Here is a 25,198-nt window from a genome sequence, read left to right on the forward strand (position 1 = left end):
AGCATAAAGAGAGTTCGTCTGAGTGAACCGAGAGCTGATACAGCATAAAGAGTGTTCGTCTGAGTGAACCGAGAGGTGGTACAGCAGAAAGAGTGTTCGTCTGAGTGAACCGAGAGCTGGTACAGCATAAAGAGTGTTCGTCTGAGTGAACCTAGAGGTGGTACAGCAGAAAGAGTGTTATCTGAGTGAACCGAGAGGTGGTAAAGCAGAAAGAGTGTTCGTCTGAGTGAACCGAGAGCTGATACAGCATAAAGAGTGTTCGTCTGAGTGAACCGAGAGCTGATACAGCATAAAGAGTGTTCGTCTGAGTGAACCGAGAGCTGATACAACATAAAGAGTGTTCGTCTGAGTGAACCGAGAGCTGGTACAGCATAAAGAGTGTTCGTCTGAGTGAACCGAGAACTGGTACAGCATAAAGAGTGTTCGTCTGAGTGAACCGAGAGCTGGTACAGCATAAAGAGTGTTCGTCTGAGTGAACCGAGAGCTGATACAGCATAAAGAGTGTTCGTCTGAGTGAACCGAGAGCTGGTACAGCAGTAAGAGTGTTCATCTGAGTGAACCGAGAGCTGATACAGCATAAAGAGTGTTCGTCTGAGTGAACCGAGAGCTGGTACAGCATAAAGAGTGTTCGTCTGAGTGAACCGAGATCTGGTACAGCAGAAAGAGTGTTCGTCTGAGTGAACCGAGAGCTGGTACAGCAGTAAGAGTGTTCATCTGAGTGAACCGAGAGCTGATACAGCATAAAGAGTGTTCGTCTGAGTGAACCGAGAGCTGGTACAGCATAAAGAGTGTTCGTCTGAGCGAACCGAGAGCTGATACAGCATAAAGAGTGTTCGTCTGAGTGAACCGAGAACTGGTACAGCATAAAGAGTGTTATCTGAGTGAACCGAGAGCTGATACAGCATAAAGAGTGTTATCTGAGTGAACCGAGAGCTGGTACAGCATAAAGAGTGTTATCTGAGTGAACCGAGAGCTGATACAGCATAAAGAGTGTTCGTCTGAGTGAACCGAGAGCTGATACAGCATAAAGAGTGTTCGTCTGAGTGAACCGAGAGGTGGTACAGCAGAAAGAGTGTTCGTCTGAGTGAACCGAGAGCTGGTACAACATAAAGAGTGTTCGTCTGAGTGAACCGAGAGCTGATACAGCATAAAGAGTGTTCGTCTGAGTGAACCGAGAGCTGATACAGCATAAAGAGTGTTCGTCTGAGTGAACCGAGAGGTGGTACAGCAGAAAGAGTGTTCGTCTGAGTGAACCGAGAGCTGGTACAACATAAAGAGTGTTCGTCTGAGTGAACCGAGAGCTGGTACAGCATAAAGAGTGTTCGTCTGAGTGAACCGAGAGCTGATACAGCATAAAGAGTGTTCGTCTGAGTGAACCGAGAGCTGATACAGCATAAAGAGTGTTCGTCTGAGTGAACCGAGAGGTGGTACAGCAGAAAGAGTGTTCGTCTGAGTGAACCGAGAGCTGGTACAGAATAAAGAGTGTTATCTGAGTGAACCGAGAGCTGATACAGCATAAAGAGTGTTCGTCTGCGTGAACCGAGAGCTGATACAGCATAAAGAGAGTTCGTCTGAGTGAACCGAGAGCTGATACAGCATAAAGAGTGTTCGTCTGAGTGAACCGAGAGGTGGTACAGCAGAAAGAGTGTTCGTCTGAGTGAACCGAGAGCTGGTACAGCATAAAGAGTGTTCGTCTGAGTGAACCTAGAGGTGGTACAGCAGAAAGAGTGTTATCTGAGTGAACCGAGAGGTGGTAAAGCAGAAAGAGTGTTCGTCTGAGTGAACCGAGAGCTGATACAGCATAAAGAGTGTTCGTCTGAGTGAACCGAGAGCTGATACAGCATAAAGAGTGTTCGTCTGAGTGAACCGAGAGCTGATACAACATAAAGAGTGTTCGTCTGAGTGAACCGAGAGCTGGTACAGCATAAAGAGTGTTCGTCTGAGTGAACCGAGAACTGGTACAGCATAAAGAGTGTTCGTCTGAGTGAACCGAGAGCTGGTACAGCATAAAGAGTGTTCGTCTGAGTGAACCGAGAGCTGATACAGCATAAAGAGTGTTCGTCTGAGTGAACCGAGAGCTGGTACAGCAGTAAGAGTGTTCATCTGAGTGAACCGAGAGCTGATACAGCATAAAGAGTGTTCGTCTGAGTGAACCGAGAGCTGGTACAGCATAAAGAGTGTTCGTCTGAGTGAACCGAGATCTGGTACAGCAGAAAGAGTGTTCGTCTGAGTGAACCGAGAGCTGGTACAGCAGTAAGAGTGTTCATCTGAGTGAACCGAGAGCTGATACAGCATAAAGAGTGTTCGTCTGAGTGAACCGAGAGCTGGTACAGCATAAAGAGTGTTCGTCTGAGTGAACCGAGAGCTGATACAGCATAAAGAGTGTTCGTCTGAGTGAACCGAGAGCTGGTACAGCATAAAGAGTGTTCGTCTGAGTGAACCGAGAGCTGGTACAGCATAAAGAGTGTTCGTCTGAGTGAACCGAGAGCTGATACAGCAGAAAGAGTGTTCGTCTGAGTGAACCGAGAGCTGATACAGCAGAAAGAGTGTTCGTCTGAGTGAACCGAGAGCTGGTACAGCATAAAGAGTGTTCGTCTGAGTGAACCGAGAGCTGATACAGCAGAAAGAGTGTTCGTCTGAGTGAACCGAGAGCTGGTACAGCATAAAGAGTGTTCGTCTGAGTGAACCGAGAGCTGGTACAGCAGAAAGAGTGTTCGTCTGAGTGAACCGAGAGCTGATACAGCAGAAAGAGTGTTCGTCTGAGTGAACCGAGATCTGGTACAGCATAAAGAGTGTTCGTCTGAGTGAACCGAGAGCTGGTACAGCATAAAGAGTGTTCGTCTGAGTGAACCGAGAATTGATACAGCAGAAAGAGTGTTCGTCTGAGTGAACCGAGAGCTGACACAGCATAAAGAGTGTTCGTCTGAGTGAACCGAGAGCTGGTACAGCATAAAGAGTGTTCGTCTGAGTGAACCGAGAGCTGATACAGCAGAAAGAGTGTTCGTCTGAGTGAACCGAGAGCTGGTACAGCATAAAGAGTGTTCGTCTTAGTGAACCGAGAGCTGATACAGCAGAAAGAGTGTTCGTCTGAGTGAACCGAGAGCTGGTACAGCATAAAGAGTGTTCGTCTGAGTGAACCGAGAGGTGGTACAGCAGAAAGAGTGTTCGTCTGAGTGAACCGAGAGCTGATACAGCATAAAGAGTGTTCGTCTGAGTGAACCGAGAGCTGATACAGCATAAAGAGTGTTCGTCTGAGTGAACCGAGAGCTGATACAGCATAAAGAGTGTTCGTCTGAGTGAACCGAGAGGTGGTACAGCATAAAGAGTGTTCGTCTGAGTGAACCGAGAGCTGATACAGCATAAAGAGTGTTCGTCTGAGTGAACCGAGAGCTGATACAGCATAAAGAGTGTTCGTCTGAGTGAACCGAGAGATGGTACAGCATAAAGAGTGTTCGTCTGAGTGAACCGAGAGCTGGTACAGCATAAAGAGTGTTCGTCTGAGTGAACCGAGAGCTGATACAGCATAAAGAGTGTTCGTCTGAGTGAACCGAGAGCTGATACAGCATAAAGAGTGTTCGTCTGAGTGAACCGAGAGCTGGTACAGCATAAAGAGTGTTCGTCTGAGTGAACCGAGAGCTGGTACAGCATAAAGAGTGTTCGTCTGAGTGAACCGAGAGCTGATACAGCATAAAGAGTGTTCTATGAACGTTGCTGTAGCTGAGGCTACGGTGAAGGCGCACGTGGCGCAACTTTTATTTTCTGTTTATTTGTTTTTCAATAAAGTGCGAGTCCCAGTCACGCCGACCTTGTCTTCTTCCTTCCACCCACACACTAGACTTGCTACAGTAGTCGGTGTTACCGGTGTTACACGGTGTTCAGTTGCAACACCAGTTTCATCACTTGCCCACCGCGACACCGCGGTGAAAAAACAAAAAAAAAATTTTTTTTAAGCGTTAAAATATTTAACGCAATTACGCAGTATCCGTTTTTTTTCTGTCACCCGTTGGCTAGCGTTGTATGATCACGCTCTTATTAATGTCAATGCTTTTAAGCGCGACAAGACTAAAGAGACCCCGCTATAAGTCCTGCCTATTACACACACACACACACACACGACCCACAGAAAAGACGCGCGTCAGTATAGAGTTCTCTTTTGGGCTTGAACAGTCCATAACACACACAAATTATGCCAAAATGTCCGTTTTGTCGAGTGTCCTCATAAGAGCAGTATTAAATGATTTAAATAAAGTCTTAAATTAACGTAGAGATTTGTGAGAAAATGGGACGCGTGTCAGATCGCATCTCTGTCAGCAGCGTCTGGTCTTAAAGTGTCACTAATGTTAATCAAAGAACAAAGGTAAGAGAGTAAATTACTCTCTCAGACACGGAGCCAGGATGATTATTATACCGGTAGCCTAATAATCACGAATGCACTCCGCTGTCTTTTAACACATCTCCGGCGAGCGGCTTCTTCACGCAAAAGAAAAACTCTTCATGAAGTGCAGTGAAATTCAGCGATCTATGGCGTTTCCTGATGGATCATGTTTGTTCGTTAACTTCATTTTATACGTGCAACTCAAGTAGCCTACAAGGACACTGACAACGCGCTGACAGAAAGGACCGAGCAGGTAATATTTAATATGAAACAAAGTCTCAACTTTCAAATTTGGTCAGTCAAAGAAAATGAAACAATAAATAGGCCTACCGTTTTGTGGCTCTAATGTGTCGTGACGTGAGAGATTGCCTCAGTTAAAGCCAAGTTCAAATCCACCGACTGTAATCTACTAACTCTCCTGACTGCTTTGTCGGACAAAATATGGTGGATTATGATTTGTCAGATCGCATCAAACTCCATGCGAAGGAAGAATTGACGCTAATTTAAAAGTGAAGTGCACCCTGACGCACCAGCTTTTTATAAGCGATGTAAAAAAAAAAATTTAGTTTCGTTTTCAAATTAGCGCCAATTCAGCGCACAATAACAAAACAGCGTTGCTCCGCACGACCACCAATTATGCCTGTGCAAACGCGCGCATTTTACGTTTACCTTTAAATTAGTGATTTAAAAGCCCCCAGTAAGTGATACCAGTATTACCGGTGTTGTCACACGTCGATTAACCGGTGGGAAAATATCCTCACCGTCACATCCCTACCACACACTGAACCTCATCACAGTTCCTTAAGCTAAAAACTTTATTTCTCATTGCTATTTCTTCTATCAAGAGAATTTGAGATCTGTAAGCCTTGTCGGTTGCTCCTTTGTGCCTGGAATTTGCACTTGGCATGGTGAAGGATTTTCTTCACCCTAGGCTGGGTTATGTTCCTAAGGTCCCTACTAATGTTTCGGGCCCAATCGTGCTGCAGGCCTTTTATACTCCACTTTTTATTACACCAGATCAGGAAAGAATTAATCTGCTGTGCCCGGTTCAGCCTTCGGATGCTTATGTTCACAGAGCTGCCCTGTGGCGTAATTCGGACCAACTATTTGTCTTTTTCGGATCACCTAGAAAAGGTTACCCTGCTTCCAAGCAGATATTGAGCAAGTGGGTAGTCGAGGCTATCTCACTTGCTTATGAAGCGGATTTTTATCCATACATCAACGGCTTATTGATCACTATAGGTGTTATCAATCATTTAGTTGTTGTTGCTAGTTTGAGTTGAGAAATACACATTTCAGCATTATCACTAATCTGTGTGTGCATTTTCCTTGAGAACCAAGCAAGTTGACTCATGAAACCATTTGTTTATTATATCGCAATTGCAATATTGACCTCAATAATCGCAATATGACATTTTCCCCAAATCGTGCAGCCCCAATTAAGATCCACTTCTCCTCTCTTGCCTGCCCCGCCATAACGAAGTGCAGGACCTAAAGAGCAATATGGATTGGGCAGCAGTTTCCCTCCATCTCGAGGACCAACTTCGGTCCCTTTATTAAGGGGGTCGTTCGCTGGGATGAGGGAGAGTTGAAGATGTGCTTTTGGAGTGGGCTGGACGACCACCGGATGTTACCAGTTGCTCGCTCCTCCAATATAGTGGCTGACTGGTTCCCATTGAAAACAACTGGGAAAATCCGCTATCCTCAAGAAAGAAATGATTGATGGACACAGAGTTTCATGAGGACGCCTGCTTCACCTTCCTTCCCTTCCTCGCTGTAACAACAGTATCCTGTACTAAAGATGCACATATTACATACATATGACGTCAGAAAAGCGTCAGTACAATTATAATCGGTTATGGTCTATTACTGAACCAATACCGAATCGTCCTCGTCTGCATCGCGATGCATTGTAGAAACGATTAATTTCGACATAATTAATGCTTACTATCTAGGTACACATGTGAATGAATGACAGTAGACGCACCTGTAGCTGACCATAAACCAGATGCTCCTGAGACGGGTTTGGGCTCAGGATCGGCCAGCTTGAGACTGGATGAACTGGGAACAGGCGTAACCTCGTGACTGGACGGTCCCAGGATAAACGATAACTCTGAAAGAAGATCGGATAGACTTGGATCAAGCGATGAATCGAGGCTGAGTGAACTTGACTGGGAACCAGGGTAAGATGGACCTGAGAAGGGTAACGTGTCAGAACTGATCTCGCAGTGAGATGGACCTGAGAAGGGTAACGGGTCACAACTGATCTCGCAGTAAGATGGACCTGGGTCGGTTAACTCCCAGGCGAGGACAGATATTCGTGGCTGTAGATCTGCTGGATCTGGGTCCACTGTGTCGTCCCCGTAACAACAAAGAGCGGAAACCTTTATAGTCTTCCATGTTCGTTGGATGAATGAGCTGATGTCTTTCTTCACCCTCCTTTTTGATTGTTTTTCTAAAAAAAAGAAAAAATGGAAAAATAAATTAAATTACGCCACGTCAAGTTCGGACAGAACAAAGACGACCAAGGCGAATCATGTAAAGGCAATAAAACGGCAAAAAGTGATGGACTTATAATAGCTTGTGATTGTGTCATGTGATACAGTAGAGAATCACAAAATAATTTTCAGATTAATAAATGCCTTATAAACATATCACTACAACCCACACACAAAAATGCCTTTTCAATTGTCCCTTAAAGATAAAATACGGATTACAGTGCGGGAAAAAACCTATTCATACACACATTTCATAAATCGATTTTGTGTTAGACTTAACTACTTAAAGTTACTTAAAGTTAATCACAATAAGTGTGTAGCTCTCTTTCACAGCTACACACACACACACACACACACACAACTGCGTCAAAATGCACATCGGATGTGTAACTATATTCATGCATTCATTCTTAAAGGGACAGCAGCCTCATAAACTGGTGCCATACGTTTCATTAATGTTAATAAAAAACACTCACTGCTTTTGACTGAATCACCTTTTTATACTACAGTTTTATTTTTTACATTTGATTATTCAATTTCGGTAGTATTTCTTACTACATGTTTAATAAACATAGGCTACCGTACATGAAAAACCTAAAGTTTATTTAATTTGTATATTTTTCTATTATATTTGTCCTATTGTTTGTAATTTGCTTTTTTGTTCCTATTTTTAATATAAAAGATAAAATTGCCTGCCTTGCTTTAATACAGAAGACTGTGTGTAATGATTGTAGTCAGCTTCATTTGTTTTATAATATTGGGTGGACTAAAATGGGAAGAAAAACTAAATACATTTCAAGGTTCACATTTAATTCAGTAGGATTTTCTTTTCTTCTAGAGCTATTAAACTGTGTACCGCAGTCAAATAAGAACACACAACAGTAAACTACAATCAAAATGCTCATATCAAATCGAAATTTGATTCACAATCGAGAATCGATTTGAATCGTGAGGAACCAAAAGATTCCCACCGCTAGATTATAGTGAAAAATAAAATAGAGATAGATCCCAACATGCTAAATGTTGAACACTAATAAAGGAGAACAAGAATAATATAAACCGCAGACTAGAGCAAAAGTATAAATACAACTATAACGAAAAGAATGACAGTAGACTAATAATAGACTTACCAACAGCCGGCGCTATCCCAGAATCCAGTGTGGATGGACTGGAGACGGATAATGGCCTGAGATCTGCTGGATCCTGGTTATCCACCGGCTCATCAGCAAACCAGTCTGAGGCAGATTTGACAGAACGCTTTATAGCCCTCCATTTCCTGCGGAGAAACACACCCATGGTGTCTTTCTTCTTCTTCTTTGTCAGGTTTTCAGCAAACCAGTCAAACGCTGAGGGAAGACATCATGAAGAAAGAACACAATTGTAAGGTGAGACAACTGGAAAAGTGGGACATGAAGCTTAATCGTCTAAAAAAAGGATTAGACAAAGAAGTAGCATAAACTCTTAAAGTCTCCCTGTGGTGAAAATCCAGCTTTTAATGTTGTTTATGTGTCTATGTGGTGTTATTAATATGCTTTAAGACAAACCATGTGTAAATTCGTAAGTCGACAGCATTGCTGAGTATTTTCTCCTTAAAACTGCAGTGAACCAAAGACGTGTGATCGTCAACGAGCGAATCTCTGAGTGAGTGAGTGAGTGGAGACGGGGGCTCATTTGCATATTTATAGAACCGCGCATACTAAATGAGGCAAGGGTGTCGCGGTAAATTCAAGATATTTTAAGGCGTGGCGGATTGTTTTTCAAGGAAAAAAAACTTTAAATGTCATTTTTGGTGATCAAAGATGAGTTTTGAGGAATGAAATGATTGACCACGGGGGGACTTTAATAATTAGGCACAGAAGATGAAAACAACATAACTCGGTATAATGAAAGTACTGACAGTAATAATAATGACCATAGACTCACCAAAAGCCCCTAAACCAGATGGATCTGGGATCTCAGAATCCGGTGCCGATGGACCCGGGACAGACGATGGGTCGGGATGGTCTTGACTGGGGTCCGGTGTCAGCTCGATACTAGAGAAGCTGGATAATCCTGAGACAGATATCAGCTCTAGATCTGGTTCCGACTCTGGGTCCAGGACAGATGAACCGGAGACCGATGCTGGTTCGGGATCATCCGGATCGCCATTAACCGGCAGCTCGAGAGTTGATATATCGGAGACCGACATCAGCTCTAAGAGGGATTCAACGGAGACAGACGACGGCTCGGGATCATCCGGATCGGCATTAACTGGCAGCTCGAGACTCGATATATCGGAGACCGACATCAGCTCTAAGAGGGATTCAACGGAGACAGACGATGTCGGTTCGGGATCATCCGGATCGGCATAAACTGGCAGCTGGAGACTCGGTACACCGGAGACCGACATCAGCTCTAAGAGGGATTCAACGGAGACAGACGATGTCGGTTCGGGATCATCCGGATCGCTCTCAGATGACAGATCGAGACTCGATACATCGGAGACCGACATCAGCTCTAAGAGGGATTCAACGGAGACAGACGACGGCTCGGGATCATCCGGATCGGCATTAACCGGCAGCTCGAGAGTCGATATATCGGAGACCGACATCAGCTCTAAGAGGGATTCAACGGAGACAGACGACGGCTCTGGATCATCCGGATCGGCATTAACCGGCAGCTCGACTCCAGATGGACACGGATCCACTGATGACGCCCAGTCAAGCCCGGATAAATCCTGCTGGACATCCGTGGGATCGCAGTGGGGAAATGTGGACACTATATCGACATCACTGCAGCCGAGGGTGGGAAGCTTTACAGCCTTCCCTATTCTCCGTAAGAAAGCACAGATGCCTTTCTTCTTCTTCCTTTTCTTTGGCTTTTCTAAAGAAAGGTAAAAACATTCACACAAGAAACCGTAAATACTGAGGCTTGACATCATGAAGAAAGAAGAACATGGGATGAAAACAGTTAAAGATGTTCATCCCAATCATCCCAGCGTCCGATTACACACACACACACACACACACACACACACACACACACACACACACACACACACACACACACACATGCTTTCTTTTTCATTTCTCCCTTACAATTACAATTACAGCTATACAATAGTGGCCACAAGTGACGTCCGGCCCAGGAAATCTGACATTTGCACCCTTCATTTAAATATGATTATAAATGTGTTAAAGATTTTGTTGTCATATTGCATAGTTAAGCTTGGAGTCGATTGTTTAATTTGTGATAATAATGCAATAAAACATGATAAATTTTGTGACATCATTTTTGTCCAGGCTGTCATTTAAAGAAATTAAAAACACATGCAAAACCAAGAGAACCAACCAAATATTAATAACTGATTATGTTGTAGTCAATGTTTGCTTTTCCTGTCAGCTTTGTTGTTTTTCTGTGCATTTAATTTTTTTGCATAGTAAAATAAAACATGTAGCTGTAGTTTACCAGTTTTTGTTTTGTTTTGTTTTTCACCAAATAACCTAAGCCAAATTTAGTTTTGGGATTTTCCCGCTTATTTAAAAAAAACATTTTCCTCATATGTTGAGGAAATAACCCCTCTGGACATCAGTTTTGGCCACTACAGAAAATACTAACAATCACAGAACTAAGTTAGCAGCGAAGAAAACGAACAAGCCGCATTTTTGCAATTTTTTTCTGACTTCATTTTTTTCCTGATTGGTTTGTTCTACATTAAATCCATAAATGAAAAAAGTTACATTTTCACTCATTATTAATTCTTGTTAAGTTACAACCGTTAAGTTAGTTAACGTACACGGTTAAGTTAGTTAGTAACGTTACGGCAAACAGTTTTCCTTTCTGATTTGACCGTTAGTTTGAGTCTCTTACCGGTCGGGTTGTTCTCCTCTTGTTCGGAAGAAGCTGATGTTGGGTCGGTGGTGTTCCTTCCAGAGTCACTGGATATCAGCACAACATCTGTGTGTTCAGAGTCACTGAACATCAGCTCAACATCTGCTGAATCTGGACTGCTGGTTCTGATCGCCACAGACTCCATCGCAGGAGAAGCGCGAGAACAAACTACACCGCTGACAAACTCTCCGTGTGTTTGAGCGCGTGTAAATATACTAAATAGCTGTCAGACTTTCAGTATGTTTGTTCTTGTGTAGATATACTATATCGCTGTCAAACTTTCGGTGTGTTTGCCGGCTTTCAGAAGAAGAGATTCTGCTCAGGTGATTCTCACTGAACTAAGTGACCGTTAGAGCGCGCCTGTGACGTGTTCTCCAGTGTGACGTCACAGTCGCTGCGGGTTTTTTTATTGAAGAGCGACTTTTAAATTTCTCGCGTCCATTTTAGGCTCAGGACGAACATTTACAGTATATTGTTTATATTGCTATTTATTTTTATTCCATTTTATCCGAATTAGGTCACAATTTTTCCACCATATTTTTCAAGCACCAAATATGAGGTTTTTTTTTCTCAATTGATTTGGCTGATCCTTATATTTCATAGCAAAGTTATTGACAAATTAAGAAATTGTGTTACTATGAGATTTTTTTAGAGTAAAACAATTCAAAACAGAAGAGTTTCTCTCAAGTACCCAGGTCTGTTTATACCGTTTCTGCCACAATGAACTCCTATATGAGCTACAGCACTCATTACAGCTCTTAGACAGTATTTAGATTTAGACATTACAAAGACATTCAAGCAGACAGAGTGTAACTGTAGTAATTACATTTTTATTAGATTTCAAAATTAATTTAAAAGATTTTATTTTAAAGTGTTATTTTAAATAAACTTTTTGGAATGGTCTTGAGCAAGGAAAAGGAAGACAAACTGCTGAGGATTGTTTATTGCACCAAAAGACATCAGTGTAAATACAAGATAAGTGGAATATTAGTGCAATGTGCCAATAAAATATTACAGAACTAGACACAATTCCATGTTTTGAAGGCTGTATTTCCATGCCTGAAATAAACAATCACAATTTTAAAATTCCCTGATATTTCCACAACAGTGAGGTAAACTAATCCACTACAACGGACCAGTCTGACTATATAAAAAAACGAATCAACTAAGCCCTATTCGCACTGGATTAGTATTATCTGGGGACCTCGTGTGATTTACAAATGATCAAATTGTATAGTTGTATGGTGTAGCCCAGTGGTTCTCAAACGTTTTACACCAAGTACCACCTCAGAAAATAATTGGTTCTGTAATATTTACCAGTGCTGGTATAGACATGCATTCATCATCATTAGCCATCATTTATGTATTCCATATTGAATAAGTGGGGTTACGTGCAGCCTGTTCAAAAAGTTGCAAAAAAAAAATAGTTAAGTCACTTTTTTGGAAAAGACACAAAAAAGGGTAATTTAAGAGTTCTGAAATACACACAAAAAATGTTTTTAATGGATTGAGGAGTTTTGACTGACTGAGATTTCTGCGGAACAGCTCGTTTGCTCCATATATCTAGTCATGAAATATCATGTTTTATTATTTATTTCCCACACGAGGTCGGAAAAGACACCCAATGTAAGATATTTAGAGCTGAATTAAAGGGGTTATGCATGAATGTGCTTAAATTACTAAATATGTATTATTTATTGATCAAATCTAGTAATTTAAAGGTAAATAAAATAACAAAAAAAATGAATAAAAAAATAGAAAAAAAATCAAAATAAAATAAAATAAGCTTTCTGGACAAAAAAAAAATTAAGTATAATTTTCGGGTCTTTTTCACCTGCGAGGGAAAGATCTGTTAATGTGCGAGTGAAGGATGAGGGTTAAACACACACTCTTGATCCCGAGACGATGATCCGTGTCAACGGGTCTCAGAGGAACAGGAACACGGTTTTACAACCGGCAACAAACACCTCCATTAATTCATAGGCATTATAAAAACAAAATGTATGAAATAAATTGAAACAAAGCCAGTAAGGCCATAAAATATTTTAATTTCTCAAAACACAATTCGAGGACTATTGCAAAAATAAAATAAAAATAAAAAGATGGCAATAAGATGATTGACTTTTGCTTTGGTCCACAATGCAAACCAGTACAGTGATAATAAAAGCTCATGTGAGATTCGGGTTGTGACTGTCGCTCTGCCGGACTCATCCGAACTCCACAATCACGTGAGTTTCAAACTGCAATAAATAAAAAACTAAAGTATTACTGTACTTTAACATAGCAATCAGTCACATTTACAGCATTCATAATAATATTCCCAACATAATACACAGTGTAACTGGAGAGCTGTATAAAATGACCCAAACGTGTGAGTGCATTCAAACGCCGGAGGAAGATTTCAAACTCAAATCTCTCTGAAAAGCAACGCGGGGAACAGGAAATAAGCGCTTCGAGCCTCAGCTCCGACACTCACGGCTCGCCGGGATCCTCCACGAGTCCGTACTTGCCCTCGAGGACTTCGACCGTAGCAGAGAGAGCGCTGGGAGAACACAGGACAGGGCATTTTTAAAACAATAAATATTTTTTTTAAAAAGGTTGTATTTGAAGTAAACACCACAACCACTAGAGGGACAAGACTATAGAAATTGTTAATATATCAGTATTTTACATTCTTGATTAAGTTTGTTGTTAGGATGACAAAACGGTTTAAAAGTTACATTTTTAGGCTGATGTGACAGCGCTCATCAACGTCAAAATGATAAAGGGCAGCCAATCAGATCAAAGGAGGCGGGGCTTAATCTCAGAAAACGCTTTAGTTTTAACTGTGAAAGAGTGTGTGAGATGAGAGTAGCATTTAGTCCCCCTGTGGTGAATATCCAGCGTTTAATGTTGTTTATATGTGGTGTTTTTAATATGCTTTAACACAAACCATGTGTAAATTCATAAGTCGACAGCATTGCTGAGTATTTTCTCCTTAAATATAAATAAATCCTGTAAAATATGTTGAAATGCTGTTTTGGTAAGTATCCTTGTAAACACAGTCGGTTGTGTCTTAAATGAACAAACAGTTGAGATAGAAAACGTGTGTGTAACAGTATATTGGATCCGTGCAGCTCTTAAAGTGACAGTAGCCTAATAAATCTGCTTAAACAACGAGACAGAGATAAAATCACTCACTGCTGTCAATTTGCGATATTTCAATAATGTTTTATTTATTTATTTATTTATTTAAGAATTTATTTATTTGTATGTATTTATATTTATTTGTTGCTATATAAACAAGTGTTACGATGTGGTCAGCATGCACAAAAACGAGGACATTTTCAGTAACCAATGTAACTGAAACTAAACAGCATCTCAGCGCATCGTTATGGCAACGTCTTTGAGTGAGTCATTAAACCGTTCAATCAACGAACACGTTCAAAATCGCAGAGTCATTAAAAGACAGATGTAATGAAACAAGGTGTTAATTATTTTTAACTTTGAGCTCCACTTTTCAAGGCTCAGCTGACCAGCAATGCGTCACATGGGTAACACTGAAGCTTCACTTAACAGAGACCAATGGCATTGATTCAATGCGTGACTCGCTGATATTTTCAGCTTCCTCGCGCTGCTGATGCTGACGCCATTCATGGTAAATACCCTTAAACATTAAAAGAATGATATGACAAATATTTCGCTTCAAATATTCATAATAACACTTGACCTGAAAGACAGACGCAGGTCATCGCACGCGCTAGTCGATCTCTCATTCACTGTGTGTTTAGGAGTGCCAATCACCATGATAAACACTCTTATTATCATTATTAACTTATTTAACATTCAATAAACATGCACAAAGTTCAAAACAAGAAGGGTCGCGACAGCCCTACTTATGACATCACTCACCATCCCGGTCTGATGATCCGGTATCTGCCACACACGGACAGATCCACGACTGTCGAACCCAAGCGGTTCTGATCTCCAATCGGGCCTCCGTCCACCACAACCGCCAGACTGGGCCACAGATCCTCAAACTCCTGCAGAACACACACACACACACACACGTCAAACTCAGACCAAAGCCCCTGAGAAAGCACTGCGAGCTGTGGAGTCTGTGCTTACGCTAGCAGAAACCGTACTGGTGTGAGCGCTGACGTTAGCGCTGGTGAGCGCGAGCGGTTCCCCACACATCTGACAGAGGTGTCTCATGAACGGGTGATCTGGGATACGGACCCCTATGAGCTGCAGCAAACACAACATTAATGACACATGTCTTAAACACACACAACAGGGAAAACATTCACTAAAGGCCGCTTGTGGAAAAGAAGTGCGCTTAATGAGCACTTGTAGTGTACTTCACATCTTAAAGTCCCCCTGTGGTGAAATATAAGTTTTTAATGTTGTTTATATGTCTATGTGGTGTTTTTAATATGCTTTAACACAAACCATGTGTAAGTTCATAAGTCGACAGCATTGCTGAGTATTTTCTGCTTAAAACTGCAGTGAACCAAAGACAGTCTCAAGAACACGCTTTGAAATCGCTGGTGTTTCTGACGTCACAAACTACCTTGTAACCAATCAGATCAACGTGTGAACGTCAACCAGTGGATCTCTGAGTGAGTGAGTGAGTGGAGGCGGGGCTCATTTGCATATTCATAGAACCGCGCATACTAAATGAGGCAATGGTGTCGAGTTACATTCAAGATATTTTAAGGCATGACGGATTGTTTTTCCAAGGAAAAAAATGTTTTAAAAATGCCTTTTTTTTGGTGATCAAAGATGAGTTTTAAGTCAAATAAATTATTAACTACAGGAGGACTTTAAGTATATTTTAAAACTGTACTTGCAGAGAATATAACATTGATGAAATGAAAGGACACTTAAGTGTACTTAAAGAGCAACACTTTCAGGGCTCTTTGGTAACAACTATAATAACTATATATAACTGGTAATAACTATAAATTATGCATAATTACATGCAACAAACCCTAATCCTGCTCTACAGTAAGTGCACATAGCTGAATCATTATTTCTCATTACTGTACTGTATCATTGCTCTGTAACACAGACACCTTCAAATAAAGTGTAACCCAATGTTTCTTAACTCACTTTATAATAGTTCCAACATTTTACCTTAAAGTACATTTTAAATCATTGCTTTAATCTTTTGTCATGCTTTACAGAAGTACACTGATTCTGATTTGTTAAAGTAGTTTGATTGTAAATTTTACGGTAGTATGTGTGACATTACATTTAAAGGTAATATATTTTAAATGTACTAAATTGCATTAAAATGTGTAACTACAGATTAATTTAAATACATGACATACAAGATTCAATAGAAATATTTTAGATAATCATGAATACATTCAGCAGTAACTAACCACACTTTTGTTAAACTACATTAGTCATGATGTCATAGCTGGCAATTTCAGTATCAAATGACATATAATTAATAATTTTACCTTTTGTTTTTACACAATTAGCTTGTTGATCACTTATTAACAATATTATTGTGCATATTTAACTATTTTAATATCAAGCATGCTCTTTACATGAAGTATGAAACGCTTATATATATATATATAAATATGTAATGACAGATCAATTTAAATACATGACAAGTTTCAACAGAAATATTTTAAAGTATCATAAATGCATTCAGCAGAAACTAACCCTATTTTAAAGACAATAGACGTAATTATGGAATTACATATTAAGATGTTTTTAAGTGGGTCAAAAAGCACAACAAAGTTCAACTAACTGGATTTAGTGTGCAGTAGTCAACATTTGAAGTGGATCAAAAGTTCAAAACCAACAGTTATACATGAATTTGAACAATTTGTCTTAAGAAAACCTTTTTGATCCACTTCAAATGTATAATAGTTTGATTAAATTGCAGGTAAGTGTGTGGAAGCTAGAGTCTCGGAGTGTGTTCCCGCAAACAGAGCCTGACCTTAGTGAAGGGGTTGAGGTCCGCGTTGAGTGTGTGTGATCTCTCCAGCACGAGTGTGACGGGTCCCGGCAGCAGATCCGACAGCAGATCCCGCTGCACAGACACATTACAGAACCTGCACACACACACACACACACACACACACACAACCAGGCCTTACACCACAGCAGCTCCGGGTGCATACAGTAACCCAACACTTACATATCAGTATTACTGCATTACATCTCAAACACAGAGTATATTAGCATGATGCAACGTCAATAAAAACATGCAACAACAAAACTATGTCTCCTCTGTTCACCAAGGCTGCATTTATTTGATCAAAAATACAATATTGTGAAATATTATTATAATGTAAATCATCTGTTTTCTATGTGAATATATAGCAAAGTGTAATTTATTCCTGTGATCAAAGCTGAATTTTCAGCATCATTACTCCAGTCTTCAGTGTCACATGATCCTTCAGAAATCACTATAATATGATGATTTGATGCTCAAGAAACATTTATGATTATTATCAATATTTTTGTGGAGGCTGTGATACATTATAGAAATGATTTGTAACATTATAAATGCCTTTTCTGTCACGTTGGATGAACTGAATGCATCCTTGCTGAACAAAAGTTTCATGTTTTTTATTTAATATTTTGTATTTTTAGGGGATTTTTTTACACTAAATTATATTTACACTGAATTTATAATCCATTTATTCACTTTTTGAGTATAGACCTGAACAATAAATGTCCAAGTTAGCCTGTTGTAAATCTTTAATGCTTTAGAGCGACAGACTGAGGTTTGATCTCTTTTTAAAGAGACACTCGGCAGATTATTGCTGAACTGAAAAAAAGTTTTAAAACGTGAACTTAAAAAAAGTAAATGAATTTTACGTTTATTGTTATGAATGTTTTACTCTAAAACCACAAAAAAAATCAATGCCATAAATCTAAACACGCTGTGCTCCAAATTTGAGGTTGATATCTTAAAAAAATTAGCTTTCGGTAAGAAAATTGTGTTCGGCTGCAGTTCCAAACGCTTCCACTAGATGAAATTCATTTTTGACCACGAAACAGAACAAGTGTGGTTTTTTTCAGGAACATTTAACCTTTACAAATCATGTCCATGATATTTGTGTGTGTGTGTGTGTGTGTGTGTGTGTGTGTGTGTGTGTGTGTGTGTGTGTGTGTGTGTTCACATAGCAAGTGCCAAAACCTTTACCAAGTTTTGAACAATTCCGATGAAGTTAAAAAAAAAAAAGTACAAATTTCCCAGAAAAAAAAAAACGTACAAATTTCCCAGAAAGTGCCCCAGAGGCTTAAAGGCCTGAGCACCTGTATATGTCCTGTATCTCCCCGACACAGATGGCGAGAGGCTTGTCGCCGCTCCGGCCCTTGATGTCGTAAACCCGGCGTACGGCGGAGGAGTTCTGGGCCACACAAGCCAGGCCGTAGATGGTGTCGGTGGGAAGAGCCACGACCTGCCCGTTCCTCAGAGCCGCGGACGTGGACCTCAGCGCCTCCAGAACACACTCTGACAACACAAGCGGCACACACAGATCAGAAGAGGCCATGGCAAACTAATGCGTCTTAAAACTACAGGCACATCCACGGGCTCCAACATCCACATTAGTTTTATTATTATTGATACGTGAGACTCGCATTAAAAGTCTTGGAAACATTTGCTACGTCTATTTTAATTCGTGCAAACACCTTGTATTTTCAGATCCATCAATCGGTCAGGGCTTCTCTATCTTTTCAATCCCAAAATACGACAATTTGCACGCGAGTGACCCCCATTCTAAAATTTAAAAGATGGCTATAGGCTGTATTTTTCATGTATAAATGTGTAAACTATTTAGTTTTTCCATTAGCCTACGTTACATTACAGCGTTTTTTTACATGCATTTTTTTAATTTTATTTTTATATTTAAAAAAAACATTTTAATCAAATATATACATTTATTATCAATTTAAATCATACTTCATTTATTTTATGCAGTTTTTAATTTTAATCTATTTATTTATTTTCCTAAATTTAATCTTTTTTATTTATTTCACCATTGATTTTCATTATTTATTTTAATAATTTATTTTAATCAAAGTTGTATTTATATAGTTATTATTGTTTTGTTTAGATGAAATTTTATTTATTTTAATCATATTTAAATTGATTCATTTGTTTAAAACAAGTTTTATTTATTATAATAATTTTACTCATTTAGATGAATTATTTAAATTATTTGTTTAAAAAAAGTTATTTATTTTAATTAATTTTAATCTAATGAAATCATTATCTATTACTATTTTATTGTCTATTTTACTTAATTGTTTTTATTTATTTTAATTAATGTTTTTTTATTTTAAAAAAAATTATTTGTTGGTGTTAGATTAATCTTATTTGTATTTATTTCAATTTAATTTTTTTACACTGCTTTTTCTCTAAACCTGTCCCCAGCCTCAGTTTGAATACCCCTGCTATATATTGTTATGGATATTACATTTTTAGAAATATGATACTCTGAACAAAGACTGAAATAATAGTTATGCGTGAGTGCACAAATATTTTGACATTTTGGAGGACAATTTACTCACAGAAACCAAAAGTTACTGTATGAAAATAATCTTTCAAACTCTCTTAAGTTACTAGTTATTTAAAAAAGTCCCTTGTTGCTAACTAGCAAGTGTGTGACGAATGAATTTTAGGAGCGCGTTTATTTTCTATAAGTCCAAAGGGCCAAAAGTAACTCCTGTAAAAGATCAAGGAAAAGTCTGCGTTATGAAACATCCCAGAAGTGTTTGTTTATCGACTGATATCATAAGGGAGATTTTATTATAACTAGTTGAGCGAGTCTTACCGCGCTGCTGTGACGTCAGATCCTCTGAGTTGTGAGGTGGGATCCGCAGGACTCTCGTCTTCAGCTCTTTACACATGATGACACTCTTAAAGGGCTTGTTTCGTGTATGAGACAAAGTATTTAAAAGTGTGTTGGTCGTACAAATAAACCTGAAGAAGACCATAAACAGCTCCGCTCATTGACGAGCATGCATTCACACAACCGGAAGCCCAGGCTGACAGCACTTCAAAATAAAAGTCTCGATTGAGGCAAAGCTGCGGTTGTTACAAAAATAACTTAAAAGTCCCCTGTAGTCAATAATTGTATCCCTTAAAACTCATCTTTGATCACCAAAATTACATATTTAAACTTTTTCTTGAGGACAAAAAAAACTTCATGCCTAAAATAGCTTGAATGTAAGTCTGTTTGTAGATGAATAAAGTTCAACTATAACTGTCAATGAAGTTGGGTCGACTTTTTTTGATGATCATGACACAATATAACATCGCGACTACATGAAAAAAATGTTATAAAAAACTGAATAGGCTTGTTTGAGATGCGCCTTGCCTCGCCTGAAATGTAGTGGAGAGAGTAGCGGCTGCAGTGAGAGGAGTAGTGAAAAAAGCGCAGGCAAGGCGGACAGTTCTCTCTTCTCGCAGTGGATCTGATACATGCGAGATCAATGATGGATATCGTGGGATTCACGCTCGTGCACAGTGTTTCTAATAAACTGGATGTAATTTAAGTTATGTTGCTTTTATATGAAAATAAATATAATGAACAAGACACCCAAAGTACTTGTTATTTAATTCCATTCCAAATAAGTGTTTATCAATCATTTTTTCTTTAATACAGACATAGGCTATGTGTTTATATATATGTATGAAGAGTTCAGATGCAAAAGCCTCTAAGTGCCATCTGAAATTTTCTTCTACAATGATCATTTTTATCAAGCTTGTATATTTAAGTTCAGTAATTTCACTTAAATGACAATTAACAGGTAATTTTCATTGACATTTAATTGAAATTAATGAACTAAAATATACGAGCTTGATAAAAATGATCATTCTAGAAGAAATTTTCAGATGGCTCTTAGAGGCTTTTGCATCTGAACTCTTCATATATATAATAAAATTATATTGCATAACCCATAGAGATCGCACTGTCCGAGAGTTTGGGAATATTCACACATAACATATATGCATATGTATATACACATAAAACACTATATCCGAGTTTTAAAATCAAAACATTTTAAAAGAGAACAATACATCACGGTTGTTTAAACCAATCAACATTAAGCTGTGTCGTCAGCAAGTCGTTTCCTATCATGCTTTTGATCAGCGCAGTCTGTGGAGAGCAACTGCGCGCGACTGCAGAATCCGACACGTGCGCCTTGCGCTCGCGAGAGTTTTTTGACACACGTCAGCATGACATCAGAGCAAGGCGGACCGCACTCGGACACATTTCTAACCAGCATGCATTGCGCGCTGATCACCGGTGATCGGTTCTGCGCAGATTTTGCTCATCTCAAACAAGCCTATTGTCTTCTTATCTAATAGGGAGATGGGTATGGAAGCTTGTTTTCGCCACAGGATAAACATTTTTAAAAGATAATTGTGACTTTATTTCTCAGAATTGCAAGATATAAAGTCAGAATTGCGTGAAATAAAGTCGCAATTGCCTGTTATAAAGTCAGAATTGCGAGATATAAAGTCGCAATTGCATGTTATAAAGTCAGAATTGCGTGATATAAAGTCGCAATTGCGTGAAATAAAGTCTCAATTGCGTTGTAGCAATGTTCAGGGAAGAAGGAGGCGGGAACCGACGAACAATCAAAGAAACTGTATTTAAAATAAAACAAACAAACCAAAATACCGCCAGCAGCCCCTCGCGGACGACTGCTAGCTAAAATAAAATACCAATACAAAAACCAAACACAACGTAAAACACAGGCGTGGAAAAATTCTGACCTAATTTGGATAAATGGGATAAATAGTAATAAATAGTAAAATAAATAGTAATTAAAGCTGCAAGCAGCGATGAAAAGGGCCCCCGCACCCGTGTCACATCGCGGGGGCGTGACCTCAGTCTATAATAGTCCCGAGGACTCCCCAAATTCGCCATTATAGCAGGTTTAACGACTGAAGCCACAATTTGCCATGTTACCATTGTGCGGCTGGCTACGCAATACTCGTTCCCTAACTCAGGGAACTGAGGTTACGTGAGTAACCGAGTAGTTCCCTTTCGAACGGTCACTTCGTATTGCGTAGCTATACGCAGTGGGGACGCCATGCAAAACGCCGCACTGAGTAACTGGCTGCAACTGCAACTCAGGACCCCTGAGCATACAGAACAAGCCATAACCGCATAATTATGTATAAATAGACCAGACACCGTCAGGTCTAAAATAGTATACATCAGTTAGAAATAACCCAATATACTAGACCAATGAACCCAGACACTGTCGGGGTTATTAGTATACGAACATACAACCAGTGAAGTGGGTTTATATTAGGCTTGCCGCGATAGACGGTGTTGACGGTGTTACCGGTTTTAAGCGCCGTCACCGGTGACATCACTTTCCCACCGTGACACCGTGATGTCTTGACTTTTTTAAAGTATTCGTTTTTGCTAAAATATTTATTTGAATTAATTAAAAATAATAATTATCAATTATTTAGTTCAGAAGAGAGCATACATTATAATTAAAAACTGAACTGCGCAGTGCGTGCCAAGAGCCAGTCATGATCAGCAAGCATCAGGAGTCATTTAGCTCGTGTGGAGATTTTATATTCGTCTCTTAGACCCCATTTACTCCTGGTATTAAAATGAGATCTGTATCCAGATAAGTTATCCGGATAATAAGTGTTCTGATCTTACCGATTCCATTTACACCTGGCCACATAAATGTGTTTTTGCAAAACGGATATAAATCCGACTTCAACTCCCGCGCTATGATTTAATGGATTGCACGCCACCGAAAGCAACAGAGGTGAGCTGCATTTTATTGATCATCAGCTCATTTCAAAATCAAAGACAGCAATAAGAAAAAGTGGCAACAGCCCTGGTAAGATAATTTCGTTTTTTTACTTGAAGATGATTGTGTGTTAAGCGTCTGTGTCTGTGACTTACTTTCACTTTTATTTGCGATGTTTGCACGTTGGCTTGATGAATAGACGCTCAGCTGCTCATCTGCGGTAATGCGTGTTGCAGTAGCGTCGTCATATCTGACATGAATTAGCCTATATAACACTCTCACTTTATTTTTTTTAGCATTTTTGGGAGGAGTAAAATATACATATGTGGTTTCAACAACCAGATTGCGTTTACACCTAGTAAAGATCCAAACACAATGCAGCCAGACTACCTCCAGATGTGGTCAGGCAGATCCGATCACAATCCGATCACAACGTATTTACACCTTGCATTAACATGCGGTTTTTATTATCTGGATAACTTATCTGGATACAGATCGCATTTTAATACCAGGTGTAAATGGGGTCTTATTTATTTGGTTTTATCTTATTTAAACTTTGTGTAATTTATTTAGTCCTATTTTATTTTCTTATTCGTTAATAAATGTTTTATGGTTCTTATTTGTTTGGGCCCAGTTTGCCGATTTTCACTTTTTTCAGCCTATGCATGGGGTTATTTTTATTCGTTCGTTATGCTAATAAAAGTTCGGTCTATAAATAAAAGTTTTATTATCAGCGAGTTTTTTTTTTGTCCATTCAAGCAATTGACGCTGAATTGCCAATTGACGCTTATTTCGAAAGTGAAAGTATAACGCGCACGCATTTAAAAGCTATTTAACTTCCCCGCCCCGCCCCCCACGGTGACACCGCGATTACCGGTGTTGTCACACGTCGATTAACCGGTGGGAAAATTTCCTCACCGCCGCAACCCTAGTTTATATATGAAATTATAACCGGCCAAAGCGGGTTTATATATGTATGGAATATAACCGGCCAAAGCGGGTTTTATATAGAATCAGAATCAGAATCAGAAAGAGCTTTATTGCCAAGTGTGCTTGCACACACAAGGAATTTGTTTTGGTACTGAGGCTTCCAGTGGACATATACAAATACAAATACAACATGAAACATAATACTACAAATTATAAGAATAAAAAATAAAAATATAAATATAAATATATGAGAATAAAACTATCACAGTTGGGTTTAGTCAGAATAGACATTTTCAGATTTACAGATTATGAACCTATTTACAGTGTTTTGAATATTATAAATAAATAAATCTACATATAAGTATCACCTGAGTTGTAGGATATTGCACTAAACAGTGGGAGTATTGCACTTAAGGCATATGCCTTGGGAGGAGTGTTAACTGTTCAGGAGGGAAATGGCCTGTGGGAAGAAACTGTTCCTGTGCCGAGATGTTCTTGTGGCCAGTGATCTGAGTCGCCGTCTTGACGGTAACAGTTCAAACAGGTGGTGTCCAGGGTGAGTGGAGTCTGTGATGATGAGTCACCAATGATCCTCTCCGCAGTCCGGACTGTCCGTTGTAGTCTCCTGATGTCTGATTTGGTAGCTGAACCAAACCAGACAGTGATGGAAGCGCACAAGACAGACTCAATGACGGCTGAGTAGAACTGAATCAGCAGATCCTGTGGCAGGTGGAACTTCCTCAGCTGGCGAAGGAAGTACAGTCTCTGCTGGGCCTTTTTCACAGTGGAGTCAATGTGATTGTCCCACTTCAGGTCCTGAGAGATGATAGTGCCCAGGAACTTGAATGACTCCACTGCTTCCACAGTGCTGTTCATGATGGTGAGTGGGGGAGTGCTGGGCTGTTCCTCCTGAAGTCCACGATCATCTCCACTGTTTTGAGCGTGTTCAGCTCAAGGTTGTTATAACTGCACTAGGCAGCCAGCTGTTCAACCTCCAGTCTGTAAGCTATATATGTCATATAACCGGCCAAAAGCGGGTTTTATATATGTAAATATAACCAGCAACAGCAGGTTTATGCATGAAATACAAACGGCCAGCAGCGGGTTTTATATATATATGTGAATGTGATGCACAGTGTGCACAGTAATATATGACAAGACCGGCCACCGACGGGTCTTAACCATACCGAAAGCACCTTCGCCTGCAGGGAAGGCACTTCCATATTATAAAAACTCATAAATGTGGAAGGCGAGGACCAGCCGGCTGCATCACAAATATCCCTAATGGGAATGCCAGATGACCAAGCCCATGACGAGGCCATACCTCTGGTCGAATGGGCCTTGATGCCTATAGGGCAAACTTGACCCGCTGCGGTATAAGCCATAGAAATAGCATCCACTATCCATCTAGACAGTCTTTGCTTAGTGACTGGATCCCCCTTGGATCTACCACCAAAGCAGACAAAAAGCTGTTCTGATTGTCTAAAAGATGCAGAACGCTCCCGATAGATTCTAAGCGCTCAGACAGGGCAGAGAAGATTAACCTCTCCATCCTCTGCAGAAGGAGGGAGGGCTGATAATGTCACCACCTGTGCTCTGAACCGTGTTAAGAGCACTTTAGGAACGTAACCATGTCTGGGCTTGAGGATGACTCTGGAGTCATCTGGACCCAACTCCAAACATGCAAGGCTCACAGAGAGCGCCTGCAGATCTCCCGCTCGCTTGATAGATGCCAACGCCATAAGGAGAGCGGTCTTCAGCGAGAGGGTTTTTA

The 25,198-nt window shown here is 39.9% G+C and overlaps 1 protein-coding gene and 1 long non-coding RNA gene across 4 annotated transcripts; both read right to left on the reverse strand.

Moving 5' to 3' along the window:
• Positions 1-6,475: 6,475 nt before the first annotated feature.
• On the reverse strand, positions 6,476-8,204 carry LOC143704945 (uncharacterized). The gene is made up of 3 exons (XR_013191888.1): positions 8,004-8,204; positions 6,660-6,830; positions 6,476-6,614 (listed from the first exon to the last, which is right to left on the reverse strand). It is a non-coding gene; the product is annotated as an uncharacterized LOC143704945 (long non-coding RNA).
• A 1,413-nt stretch (positions 8,205-9,617) lies between these two features.
• Positions 9,618-19,802, reverse strand: yrdc (yrdC N(6)-threonylcarbamoyltransferase domain containing). 3 transcript variants are annotated; one of them, XM_077197461.1, is made up of 7 exons: positions 19,536-19,802; positions 18,013-18,211; positions 16,685-16,799; positions 14,851-14,970; positions 14,635-14,765; positions 13,220-13,285; positions 12,772-12,983 (listed from the first exon to the last, which is right to left on the reverse strand). In XM_077197461.1, the coding sequence occupies exons 1-7, from the start codon at positions 19,696-19,698 to the stop codon at positions 12,968-12,970; spliced, it is 810 nt and encodes a 269-aa protein (XP_077053576.1). In that variant the 5' UTR covers positions 19,699-19,802; the 3' UTR covers positions 12,772-12,967. The 3 variants fall into 3 exon arrangements, with proteins under 3 accessions (XP_077053577.1, XP_077053578.1, XP_077053576.1); XM_077197462.1 differs by lacking the exons at positions 12,772-12,983; positions 13,220-13,285 and adding an exon at positions 9,618-9,735 and having other exon boundaries at positions 19,536-19,771; XM_077197463.1 differs by lacking the exon at positions 13,220-13,285 and having other exon boundaries at positions 11,672-12,983; positions 19,536-19,762.
• Positions 19,803-25,198: the final 5,396 nt, after the last annotated feature.

This window comes from Siphateles boraxobius, unplaced genomic scaffold, assembly GCF_051911475.1.
Source record: "Siphateles boraxobius isolate OS27281-9 unplaced genomic scaffold, OSU_SipBor_1 110, whole genome shotgun sequence".
NCBI lineage: Eukaryota > Metazoa > Chordata > Actinopteri > Cypriniformes > Leuciscidae > Siphateles > Siphateles boraxobius.